The sequence below is a fragment of the Mus pahari genome, chromosome 3 (genome assembly GCF_900095145.1).
Source record: "Mus pahari chromosome 3, PAHARI_EIJ_v1.1, whole genome shotgun sequence".
Classification (NCBI taxonomy): domain Eukaryota; kingdom Metazoa; phylum Chordata; class Mammalia; order Rodentia; family Muridae; genus Mus; species Mus pahari.
In genome coordinates this window covers 136,033,589-136,046,247 of record NC_034592.1, presented here as the reverse complement: position 1 = coordinate 136,046,247, position 12,659 = coordinate 136,033,589, and the positions used below count along the sequence as shown (strand labels likewise).

The 12,659-nt window shown below is 47.2% G+C and overlaps 1 protein-coding gene across 1 annotated transcript in view; it reads right to left on the bottom strand.

Annotated features, from left to right (window-relative positions):
* LOC110318038 (DNA (cytosine-5)-methyltransferase 3B) overlaps positions 1 to 12,659 on the bottom strand; it is a 39,146-nt gene that overhangs the window by 20,636 nt on the left and 5,851 nt on the right. Inside the window, exons 2-7 of the mRNA XM_029535753.1 lie at positions 6,312 to 6,489; positions 5,769 to 5,830; positions 5,152 to 5,271; positions 2,749 to 2,874; positions 1,998 to 2,192; positions 487 to 645 (exon numbers count right to left, since the gene is read on the bottom strand). Coding sequence (XP_029391613.1) covers positions 487 to 645; positions 1,998 to 2,192; positions 2,749 to 2,874; positions 5,152 to 5,271; positions 5,769 to 5,830; positions 6,312 to 6,483 — 834 coding nt within the window. The 5' untranslated portion in view covers positions 6,484 to 6,489. The remainder of the gene's footprint in view (positions 1 to 486; positions 646 to 1,997; positions 2,193 to 2,748; positions 2,875 to 5,151; positions 5,272 to 5,768; positions 5,831 to 6,311; positions 6,490 to 12,659) is intronic.

Here is a 12,659-nt window from a genome sequence, read left to right as displayed (position 1 = left end):
TGTGTGTGTGTGTGTGTGTGTGTGTGTGTGTGTGTGTGTGTGTGTACCCACAGAGGCCAGAGGACAGCATTAGAACTCTGGTGCTGGAGAGACAGGACGTCATGGGCAGCCTGATGTAAACTCAGTAATTCAGATCCTCTGTAAGAGCAGACAGCCAACTTAGCCACTGCACCATCCCTCCATCAACTCCTTTTCCAGCAGACTTGTCACAGGCACTCACCTTCAGTCCTAGAACTCAGGTGAGAGACAGAACTCAAGAGTTTAAGCCACAGGGTGACACTGAGACCCTGTCTCTAAGAACAAAGCAGCTGCTGCGAGTCTATAGCAAGCATCTAAGACACGTAATCCAAAGTCATTTCCTTCACTCAAGTACCAATGCCAAGCTTACTGTAGTCACTGGCAGAAAGGCGACCTTAGAGCCACCCCCAGAGAAGAACCCAGGCCTAATTTGTGAAGAAACCCCCAACGACCTTGCCCTTAGCTTACCTCAGAAAACTTGCCATCACCAAACCACTGTACCCAGCGCATTCCGGGCATGGCCTGGCGCTTGGAGGTGTCTTTCCAGGACACCACCATGGCAGGCCACCAGGAGAAGCCCTTGATCTTTCCCCACACGAGGTCACCTATTCCAAACTCTTTATCATCCTGGAGAAATAAACAGAAAGAACTGCAGCTGCCAGGGCAGGTGAACCCTGAGAGACTCCACTGACCAAGGGTTAGAAAAATCTTAACCATACAAATGACGCCTAGGGAGCTGGAGACGGTTCAGCCCTTAAGAGCAGACTGCTCATCCAGAGTTCCTGAGTTCAAAAGGATACCCAGGAAAAACAAACTGGTTTTTTATGGAAGGTACAAGTCATCACTGTGGAAGTCTCTGCTGTCTTCCACTGCCCCAGGGATTACACTCAAATGAGGCTTGGCGGGAAGTAACAACCACTGAGCCTGAAAACTAAGTTAGGAAAGAGAAGCCTGTGCTCACTCGTGAGTACATATTCCTTGGGCTAACAGCCTCCTCCTCAATAACTACAACCTTGCTTCACACACACACACACACACACACACACACACACACACACACACACACACCAAAAAAAAAAAAAAAAAAAAAAAAAAAAAAAAAAAAACAACTTATGAGGCTACATCTGGAGGTATTCTGAATAAACACAATATTTTGGCATTGTCAAGATGGATACACCTTGTAATGTATATGTATAAGTAGAAAGGCATTAACTGGCAATGTATACCAACAACCTCAATTGGGGGCTGGTGAGATGGCTCAGTGGTTAAGAGCGCCGACTGCTCTTCCAAAGGTCCTGAGTTCAAATCCCAGCAACCACATGGTGGCTCACAACCATCCATAACGAAATCTGACTCCGTCTTCTGGAGTGTCTGAAGACAGCTACAGTGTACTTACATATAATAAAATAATTTAAAAAAATAAAAAACAACCTCAATTGGTTAAATAACTCCAGTGCCTGAAAACATACAGTGTGATAACACTATTGCTTAACTGATAAAAGGCACAAATATTATCTAAAAAAGAAAGAAAGAAAGAAAGAAAGAAAGAAAGAAAGAAAGAAAGAAAGAAAGATAGAAAGGAATGTCCCCATGGCAACTACTGAGATGCTATGTTGGTAAGTGGGGATTACAGTAAAGAAAAGCCATATTATGAAGTCCTTAGATTATAATCCTATTAAAATTGACAGAAATTCCGATAGCATATGCATATAATCCCAGCATTCAGGAGATCAAGGATTTGGAGGCCATCCTTGTTTACACAACTTTTTTTTCTGTTCTTGAGGCAGGATCTGTCTCACCACAGCCCTAGCATGGAGCTCCCTACGTAGAGCAGGGTTGCCTCTGCCTCCTGTTTAGCATCAAATGAACATGGTATGAAATCTTAAAATCATTTAGTCACTAAATAAGTTTTACAGTTTCCTTCTCCCTTTATTTTAGATCTGATGCAAACATGGGCCAGTATCCCTCCTCAGGCTTACCTGATACTCCGTGCTGTCTCCATCTCTGCTCTCTGCATCCACCTGTGTGGTATCCATGGCCTCCTGATCTCCGTCCTGGCTAAAGTCAACTGATGCAGTACTGATGCTCTTAGGTGTCACTTCTTCCATGAAGTTGATGCTGGCAGAGGATGACCATGGCGTGCTTGCTGAAGACGATGCTCGACGTCTCCGAGACTAAGACAGAAGGATGAGATTGAGACCCAGTGAAGCAAAGTAGAAGGGGGTACACTAGGATGCCCAACAGGTTCTCAGAGAAGGAAGAAATCAGCATCCCAGAAGGCACAGTTACATGAACTGGCAGCCATTTGACCCCAAGGCAGAGCAGAAACAGAATAAACAGTGTGAGAGTGTGTGTGTGTGTGTGTGTGTGTGTGTGTGTGTGTGTGTTCAATGACAGAGGCTCTGAAGCTGTGCTCAGAGGGTGAGGTCCATCTGGAAACAGAAGAATGTGCTGGCCCTGCTGGGGTTGCCTCGAGACAGCAGGAAAATATACAAGTCAAAGGTGAATGACACCAGTGGCTTTCGGCTCAACTCCAAGATGGGCTAGAGACCTGAGCACTCAGGAATTCTTGCCTCCTCAAAGTAGCTCCAAGTAGGATGAGTCAGAAAAGAAAGTAAAAAGCCAGACCCTGGAAAGCAGGAGCGTGTGAAGAAAGCACGCTCTAAACACAACGATGTTGTGTTATGAGGAGTGAATGAAGCAGATTTTTCGATCAGGGATGGGACCAACCCTGGTAGCCGGGAACTCCACGGGGTACTCCTGTACATGGTGGCGGCCCAGCCGGCCTCGGGTGATTCTGGGGGAGGCTCTTTGCTTCTCTAGGCTGGAGGTACCGTTGCTTTGTCGGGTTCGGACCTGAAAGCAAAAAAAGGATAAATACTGGGCCTTAGGTGAACAGCTGCATGGGGCCCAAAGGCTCCTAAAGGAATAAGACCTTGAGACGGCCTCAATTCAACCTGAAGTGAAGAAAACCATTGGATGTAATCTCAGGGATACCTTTAACAAGGGTATCTTTGCAGGAGACTATCAGACTTGTCCCATGTCACAACACAGATTTGGCCACCTGAATTGGCAGCAGCAAATGGGGACTGAATTATTGCTTGCCTTCCTAACACTATTAAGGCTTAAATGAAGTTCCTCATATTGTGGTGAGCCCTCAGTCCCCTCAACCATAATATTAATTTTCGTTGCTACTTTGTAACCACATTTTTGCTGTTATGAATCACAATGTAACAGGTACCGAGGAGGTGTGATTTGTGACCCTATGAAAGGGTCTTCTGACCTCTCCCAACAGCATTGAGACCCACAGGTCTGAATCATTGCCTTAAACCAAGTATTATCCCCCCGGGAAGCACAGGCCTTGATACCGGCTTACTCAAGAAGGCATTGGATGAGAGCAGAGCAGAAAAGTGCAGTTTTCTCAGCACGTGGTGTGCGCTTGCCTGCTGCTGCCATTTATTCAAACTCTGTGGAACATTGATAGTTAGTCAGCTGTTGGGGTGTCACCCGCCTATAATCCCAGCACAAAGACAGGAAACAGCCTGAGACCCAAGAACAGAGCTGAGGTCACTGGAATTGTCTCCAGTGTGTAAGATGAACAAAGTATAAATCCACAGAAGATGGCGGATGTCAATGATGCTGCAGCCACCTTGCTCACTGACCCCCTGGGAATTCCCATTTCAATAGACTTTCTTCTGTTTTTTAGTTCTGACTGATGTATGTTCACTGTTTTGTTTGATATAGTGTATGATTAGATTAGATTAGAAATCAATATATAGACTAGCCTAGTGAACATCTTCTTGAGCCAGGTCATTCACTCAGAGAAAACAACTCACAGAAATGACAGGAGCTTCAGTCAACCCCCAGAAAATTACAAGCTCAGAGTAGTCAGATACAGAACGTTGAATAAATAACATAATAGCAATGGCTGCCTGTGGCAGCCCATGTTTTTAATCCTAGTAACTGGAGGCAAAAGCATGCGGATCAGAGTTCAAGGCCAGCTTGGTACAGAGTGAGTTCCATGACAGCTGGGGGCTACACAGAGAAACCCTGTCCCCAAAAACAAACAAGATGGGCTGGAAAGATGACTCAGCTGTTAAGAGCACTGGCTGCTCTTCCAGAGATCCTGAGTTCAAATCCTAGCAACCACATGGTGGCTCACCACCATCTGAAATGGTTTCCAATGTTCTCTTCTGGTGTGTCTGAAGACAGCACCAGAATATTCAAAAGCAATAAATAAACAAATAATAAATCTTTAAACAAAAAGCAAAAAACAAACAAAACAAAACAAAATAAAAAGATAACAGCAATGACTTAAGATTAGCAGGTACTTTCCAAGCAGATACTTTCCAAACTTCAAAATCATTTGAGAGTTGTGAATATATCTAAACTGGTAGAATGCTTGTTTCATGTAAACTCTGGGTTTGAGCTTAGCCCCAGATGTGATGATGCATGCCTGCAGTGCAGCCAGAAACAGGTCAGGAATTACACAGGTGAACTAAGGTCACCACTGTCTCAGTCAACACTGATCCTCCTGCTTCTACCTTGTAGGCACTGGTGTTCCAGGATTTCCACACACCCAGGCTTAAAGCTCATTCCCTGTCATCAGCAAGAATCTAACTTAGACCTGGTCATACAGTGGTGCCCGTAATTCAGTTCCCTGGCGTTTTAGCAGGAATGGGTAATGAATATGAAGTCCTCCTCAACAGGATTATAGTTAGGAAACAGTGAAGATATCCAAACGTTAGGTAGTTTTTGTTCATCAAGTTCTTAGTGTCACGTCCAGTGAGTGTCAAGCAGCTGTGCTCATGCCCTCTTGCTCTGTCAAACGTCATTTTACCCTGAGGCTCAGGTTATAATCTGAATTACCCCGTAGTAGCTGAAGGACATTAACACTTAACCAAGGGGCTCAGTGGGTTAGGGAACTTGCCAAAGTCTGCTAATCTTGAGTCTGGTCCCTGGAATCTACACGCTTCAAGGTGAAAACCTAGCTCTTGTAAGTTGTCCACTGACCTATGTAACACATAAAACCCAATGTGTCAGGAAAACAAATTCTGATTAAACAGTGTCTCAGCCTCTCATTTTTTTTATGCCGGACCAAGGATGGTGCCTGAGATCAGCAGTGGAACTTACAGCCGGGCTTTCAGAGCGTGTCCTGGTGTCCTTGGTCTCACGGGTGAGCTTTGGCATTAGAATATCAGAGTCATTCCCATCATCCACTTCATCATCTCTGTCTCCATCTCCTGTCATGTCCTAGGGGAAAAAGGCCATGGGACAGAAGCATCATTACATTGATGTAGTCCCCCATGTACATGCTATAATCACCTAGTTTTTGTCTAGTGAAATTTCACCTCTGCTAATCACGTGGATTAAAAAAGATAACCCCCAGGCCATTAGCACCTTATGGAAATGAGACTAACGCTGCCTTTTAGACAACTCTCAACTTATTCAGAAAACATGCGGGAAGACCTGAGTCAAGGGTTGGTGGAGGCCACCCGGGTTTACAGTGACAACCAAGACAGCCAGAATACTGTCTCGAAGAAACAACCCAAACACCAAAGCTGTCATGGCCAAAGCAAGCTAGCTCATCCCAGGAATGAGTGAGTTTTACTGAGGACAGATATCGAGTCAAAGGATGGACTCAAACAGACTTTCTTGGGCAGTAGAGAATTCCATTGATCTTTGCTTTTCATGAAATCAAAGCAGAAAGAAAAGCCCTGAGCCCAGGAAGAGATAGAAGCGGTAGGTACCTGCGTGTAATTCACAAGGCTGGAGACCTCCCTCTTAGACAGCCGTGAGCTTGACCTGCGGCCTGCAAGGAAGAGTTGGGAGGACACATTTGGGAGCAGCACAGTGGTCACCAACCTGCAGGGTGGCCTCAGCCAACCCCAACACAGTCATTTTAGGAAGCCAGTGTCCGTCATATCCATGAACACACAGTGAAAGGGGGCACAGGGCCTGTCTTATGCCTTTGTTGCCATAAGCTGGATATTAACATTTTAGGGCAGAAAGAACCCGCTTCCTCCACCGTCCATTCCAGGAAACTGGCTGACGCTGGCTACATTTCAAATGTTCCCATATGGGCAAGTAGCTCTTGGGGTCTAAGGACAAGAAGGGACAATACAAGGGACTCCAAACAGAGGTATTTCAAGTGGTCTCAGAACTGCAAAGAGGAAGAGGCCAGTAGGCAGCATCTCCTGATCACTGTGAAGCCCACACAAGCACAAGAGAAGCAATGAGGCAGTCTCTGAGACCTGTCATGGAACCTGCTGAGTCTGAGCTTTGACACCCACCTCTGGTCTCTGGTGTGCAGACTGGCTCTGTGCAGATTGCCTCCAAGACAGGGGGTGAGGGAGCATCCTTCGTGTCTGAGGACTGGTCACTGTAGGTCCCATTGATGATGATGCACTCCTCATAGCCACTGGCACCCTCCTCTTCATTCAGATGTCTGCTGTCTCCCTTCATTGTTTCCTGTGGGGAAAGATCAGGATATGTAAGAGGCAGACGGGGCACACTGCAAGGTTTACACCACAGGTTTTCTAGTCCCTGCCCAAGAGACCCCTTGACCCAGACTCAGGCTCACATGTCCATGACCCCTCCCAAACAGAGCCTGACTGCCCACCAAACTGGGAGGCTCAGAACTCGGTTGCATTTGGCTTGATGGGATCAATGCCCCTGGTGCCTGGACTGGACAGGAAGATGGTGCTTAGGCTGGGGTCTGAGACTAGGGCTGTTCTGCAATTGGCCAGCTCTTCACACAATGCCATTCATTTAGGGCATGCCTACCTGGGCCTGCTTGAACCAGCCTAAGTTCCCCCTGTCCCTGCGCCCTTCTGTCCAACCTCTGCAGAGCCTAAAGAAACCAGTGCACTCTTTTCCCCATGACCCCTTTGTTTACTGTCTCCAGGTCTCCTTCCCTCTTCCCTTCCTCTCAGAGGCAGCACAAGCCCCACCCCAGCCCATCCTCTGGGCCCTATTGGTCAGTTGGCCTGTCACTCATTCACTCCCTCATCAGCAGGAGCTGAATCCCAAGTTCTGAAGGGAGGATGGAGAAGCAGAAGCAGAGGACTGTGGCCCTTACCAGGAGTGAGCTCTGACCTGCCTGACAGCCTCATCCCACTGCTAGCAGGGCTTCCCTAGTGAGCTGAGGCTTGTGTGACCTGATTCACTCTCTACAACTTTGTGGACACCAATTAGACATAGGTACATGTAAGAACCTGTCCTTGACCAGGTCACACACGCCGTTAATCCCAACACTCAGGAGGCAGAGGCCAATGGATCTCCAGGGCTTCACCATTAAGATCCTATCTCAAAAAAAAAAAAAAAAAAAGCCAAACCAGAAACTGCATCTTGCATCTGTCTAACAGACAACTGTGAGCACATTCTGGAATAGAAAATTGCCGCAGAAAAGGACCTGAGATTTCCACATGAAATGTAATGTGGCCCAACAGCACCACCAGGAATCCTGAGGACAGACTGAGGGCAGCCTGGGTCAGAGATGCTGCCTCAAAGGACAAAGGGTGTGGAGAATGTACCTCATTCATGCTTGCCTAACATTCAGGAACTAGAGTTGGAAGCCCAGAACAGGGGTAGGAGGGACAGGAGACATGAATGGTAGAACAGTGACCCTGCCTCTAGACTGTAAGGATCAAATAATAAAATAGAAAACTCAGGGGCGGGGGCTGGTGAGATGACTCAGTGGTTAAGAGCATCCAACTGCTCTTCTGAAGGTCCAGAGTTCAAATCCCAGCAACCACATGGTGGCTCATAACCATCAACAAGATCTGACAGCCTCTTCTGGAGTGTCTGAGGACAGCTACAGTATACTTACATATAATAAACAAATAAATCTTTAAAAGAAAGAAAGAAAGAAAGAAAGAAAGAAAGAAAGAAAGAAAGGAAGAAAGAAAGAAAGAAAGGAAGAAAGAAAGAAAAAGAAAACTCAGGGGCATGTGAGTTAGACGGTCAGCCAGTAGAGGGGCCTGCCAAGATTAAAGGCCTAACTCCAATGCCCAAACCCACATGGAGAAGCTCCTGCGTTTTCCTCCGATAAATTAAGCTCATATGTGCACACACAAGTAGATCAAACTTTAAATTTTAAGAAGAAAAAAGAAAGCACACCAAGAATGGGAATATAGCTAGATTAACAGGATTTGCATAGCCAAGCCCTTAGGGAATTTTTACCAGCATGAGAAAATTAAAGCTATTTATAACTGTTGAAATCTATAATGCAGGAACTTGAGAAGCGCTTCTTCAAGAGTTAAAGATGGCATGAGGCACACAGTAAACTTAGAGGAAAACTGTAACCCAGGACTCAGGAATGGTAGGTAGGACGCACCTTTAATCCCAGTGCTGAGAAGGGAGAGGTAGGCAGCTCTCTATGAACGAGGCCAGCCTGGTCTACGTAGCAAGTTTCAGGCCAGCCAGGGCTACACAAGAAGTAAATATCAAAGGTGGAGAGGTGACTCAATGGTTAAGCATTGGCTTGTGGGTCTTCTCTCCAGAAGACTGGTGTCAATTCCCAGCACCCAAATGGTAATCCTCCAGTTCTAGGGGACCCTAACAACCTCTGCGGGTACTCTACACAGACATATGTGCAGGCAAAACACCCATCCACAAAATAAAAACTATAAGTGAGTCTAGGATTTCTATTAGAGAAAAAGGCTTTTAGAACCCCAGGAAATGAAGTCCACTCTGTCCAAGTCCCTAGGCAGCTCAGTGTGGCCTTGAACATCTAGCAATCAGCCTCAGAATATGAGGCATACCTTGTGAACCACGTTCCTTCACCTGCTGTGTATCCACCCTTTTGACGTTGAAGTATGTGAACTACAAATCTCAAGTGTGATAACTACATAATCAAGACGTACATACACATGTATACACTTGCATACGCGTGCACGCATGCGAGAGCACGTATGTGCACGAACACGCACATCTCAGACATAGCTGGGTGTGGTGGCTTGCATTCAGAAGGCAAATATCTGAGTTTGAGGCTAGTCTGGTCTACAGAGTTAGTTCCTGGACAGTTAGTGATGCAGAGAATCCCTGTCTCAAGTAAACATAAAATCCCAGGTGTGAGAACTACACAATCAAGTCAACAATCACAGGCAGACAATCTGTTCCTGTTTTGCTTGTTTGTTTGTGTGTTTGTTTTTGTTTTTAGACAGGGTCTCTATGTAGCCCTGGCCTCAGATTCAGAATCTACTTGCTTCTTCCTCCTGAGTGCTAGAATTAAGGGTTCACATACCGTAGGTATCAGATCACACCAGGCCTGGAATCTCATTCCTTCTCACCATACAGCCGAAGGAAGTCACTCACCACATACACTTGTGTTCTGGAACTCGGCTGAAAGAGCAGTTGACCACCTGGTTTCCAGTCTCCTCTTTACTCCTGTTTAAAACACTCACCAGCTATCTACCCAGTGAACTTTCTAGAAGTAGCACCTGGTGTTGCTCCAAGAGTACGAGCCAGGCTTAGCATCTACTAGGGAGCACTGTATAGCTCAGTATGAACAGTATGGCAGGCACCCACAGGAGTATTTGAAGTGTATACCCGAGGCCTAGACTGCATCCCAAGCATGGCAAAGAGAGCATGTGAACCTCTGGTTCCATCGGTAGGCCAGAGCCAGCACCTCACACTGGATACTCAGGCATTAGCTGCAGTCTCAGGCTAAAGCTAACTAACCTGCCACACCAGGGCTTTAAACCTCATCAAGATTGACTAACCTGTGCACTAGAGTCACAGACCACAGATGGGGTTCCTAGGCCAAAACGGTCCAGTCCCAAGCTTCGACTTTTTCTTAACACAAGGACTCTCTTCTGCTCCCCACGGACAGGTGAAGTGTCTGATCAAGTCCCACCAGCCAGGCACCATGACTTGGTAGAACAAATTAGGTGACTGTGGCCATTTCCTGAGGCCAGGAAGGCAGACCTTCAGGAAAGCTGCTGGGTGGGTTGTATGTATTCTGAAGAGCACTTCCCCTCAGACAAGATCAGCGCCACCTGGTCCAAGGGGGAAGCTGAAGCTCCCTCAAGGCACACTCTGAGGAGGAGGCAGAATCAAGAGCTGGTGTGGAGTCAGAGGCCTAAAGGAAGGACATGGGTGACCTCTCAGCCAGGGTCAGTGGTGGGTTTTCTCACACAGCCTTGGACTTCAGTCCCTTCAGACAGGCCCTGTCTGGGCCAACCAGAAGCCAGACAGGTGTGTGCCCTCTTTCTACACAGGTCCAGGAGGACCTGCTGCCCAGTGCTGACAATGATTAACTGGACCTTCCCCCGGGCATTAGCGATGCCTAGTGAGCCAGTGTCTAGAAGGTGGGTGGCATACCTTCCCCAAAGCACCTCAGCAGGTAGGGCGTGGAAATGAACCCCACCATAATGGTCCATGACCTGGCCACCCAGGGATGGACTTCATGGAGGACTGCTCCCTTGCACACAGGACTGTAGGGATGCCTCTGTTGTTAAGAAAAGTTTCCTAGCAGAGGACCTGACAAGAGGTTCACAACACACCCGGCCCCCCCAAAGTGGCTTTACAACTGCCATGACTACCATCCCAAGTTCCATGGGATCTGATTCCTAACCTCCTCAAATACCAGGCAAGATCATAGTGTGCACATTCCTGGTCTACATAGTAAGTTCTAGGCCATCCTGGGCTCTAAGTTAGACCTTGTCTAAAATAAAAGGGTTGAGGGAGGGGAATGTCAGACTGGGTGTATAACTTAGGCAAAGGGAACATAACATGCACTCAAAGAGCCTGGTGACACCACCAGGGATTGTGTGATGCCAGATAACAAATCTCTTCTCAGGTACCTCATTTTGGCTTCAGGCTAAATTTTGGCTTCCGGTTCAACACTAGCACTCCTTGAGTAATATAGCTCCTATCATGAGCCAACTGGTCTTATCTACTGTAACCTTCCAGCAGGAATGCTAAACTGGCTATTCCTTCCCAGGAGGTCTCACCTCTGCAAGGGATTGTCCAGTGTGGCTGACACACTGTGTCAAATTGAACACAGGTATTGCTCTCTGCTTTCAGTTGCCTGAACAGCACAATCATACATCTCCCAGAAATCTATGCAGGAGAGAAGTTAATGACCCTGCCAGTTCTAATGCCCAAGCAGTCCAGAGGGCACAGGCCTTACTAATGATGTTTCCAGAGACAAGCAGATAGACCTTTAAATGCTATTAAGGGTTCACCAGCCACTCCAGGTTTCAGGGGAGCTCCATGGCATGAAGTATGATCTACTGTTGTATTCACCTTCCAAGAAATGGCTGCCTAACCTCAGGAGCAAAGGTAATATCTGACCCTTTCCCAAGGGTCGGGCAGTTGTGCAGGAACCAAGTCAGAAGAACAAATGCAATGTGGCAGACAAGGGGTAAGTGACACCCACTTAGACTCAAGAGGGGGCCCAGGAACTCCTTCCAACCCCAGCAATTTAGAGCTGATGCCATCCATCTCTTCCAGGCTAGCCAGCAAAAGAGCTATTCCACAGCATCCTGTAACCTCCCTGGCCGGAAGGAGGGGGTTAAGATCGTGAAGGGGAGCAAATGGAGGTCTGTGCCTCACCTCCAGCCTCAGGACAAAACAAAGGAAGAGAGGTTGAAAGATCCTCACCTGCTCCATTCTTGGAGTTCCTGCGTGGGGGCACTGAGAATCCTCAGCCTCCCTGGAGTCCTCCCCTGCCTGTTCCATAAGGACAGCTGTGAGCAGATGTGCTGGGAGTGCTTCCCTTGTGCCTCACAGTGAAAACATGACAGACAGGCTCCATTCTACAGGAGGACATACTACAGCTTGGAGAAGCAGGGCCTTGTCAGGTTCACAGCGTTAGAAGAGTCATAGACTTACTTAGGCCACTGCAGAGGCCCTTACAAGGCCTGGGACAGAGGTGGCTTAAATTCGTCCTCACTGCTCTTCCAGGACACCTTCTTGGGGCCTCTGAGAATGCTAAGTGGGTACAGTGCAGACAGGTACAGGCAAAAAACACCCAAAATAAAATGAAACCTTGACTGTAATAATGCAAGCCAGGCGGTGGTGGTGGTGGTGGTGGTGGTGGTGGCAGCGGCGGCGCACGCCTTTCATCCCAGCGCTTAGGAAGCAGAGGCAGGCGGATCTCTCTCTGAGTTCGAGGCCAGCCTGGTCTACAGAGCAAGTTCCTGGACAATCAGATCTACACAGAGAAGCCCTCTTGAAAAACAAGACAAAACAAAAAATTTAAATGCAGATCAGAGAGATGGCTCGTCACATAAAGAAGCCACCAAGCCTGGTAATGTGAATCCAATCCCCAGGAATACAAGGAACAAACTACCTCAAGTTGTCCTGACTGTCCCCTGACTGTCCCCTGACTGCCCAGACTGTCATGGCATAGGTACATGGGTTTCAGTGCATTCAACACAGTTTTGGTTTGGGGTTTGTTTAGTTTTCTGAGCCTGGTACCAGGCTGACCTTGAACTCAGTCAGACCGATCTGCCTCTGTTTCTTGAGTACTAGCATTAAAGCACACTACCAAACAGCCATGCTACCTTGTTGTCCCAGAATCAACCTGCTAAGGGTTCCAAAAGTCACCTTACACACCATCATGTCACCTGTCATAGAAGTGGCCATTGATGGACATGAACAGATTCAAAAAAAAAAAAAAAAAAAAAAAA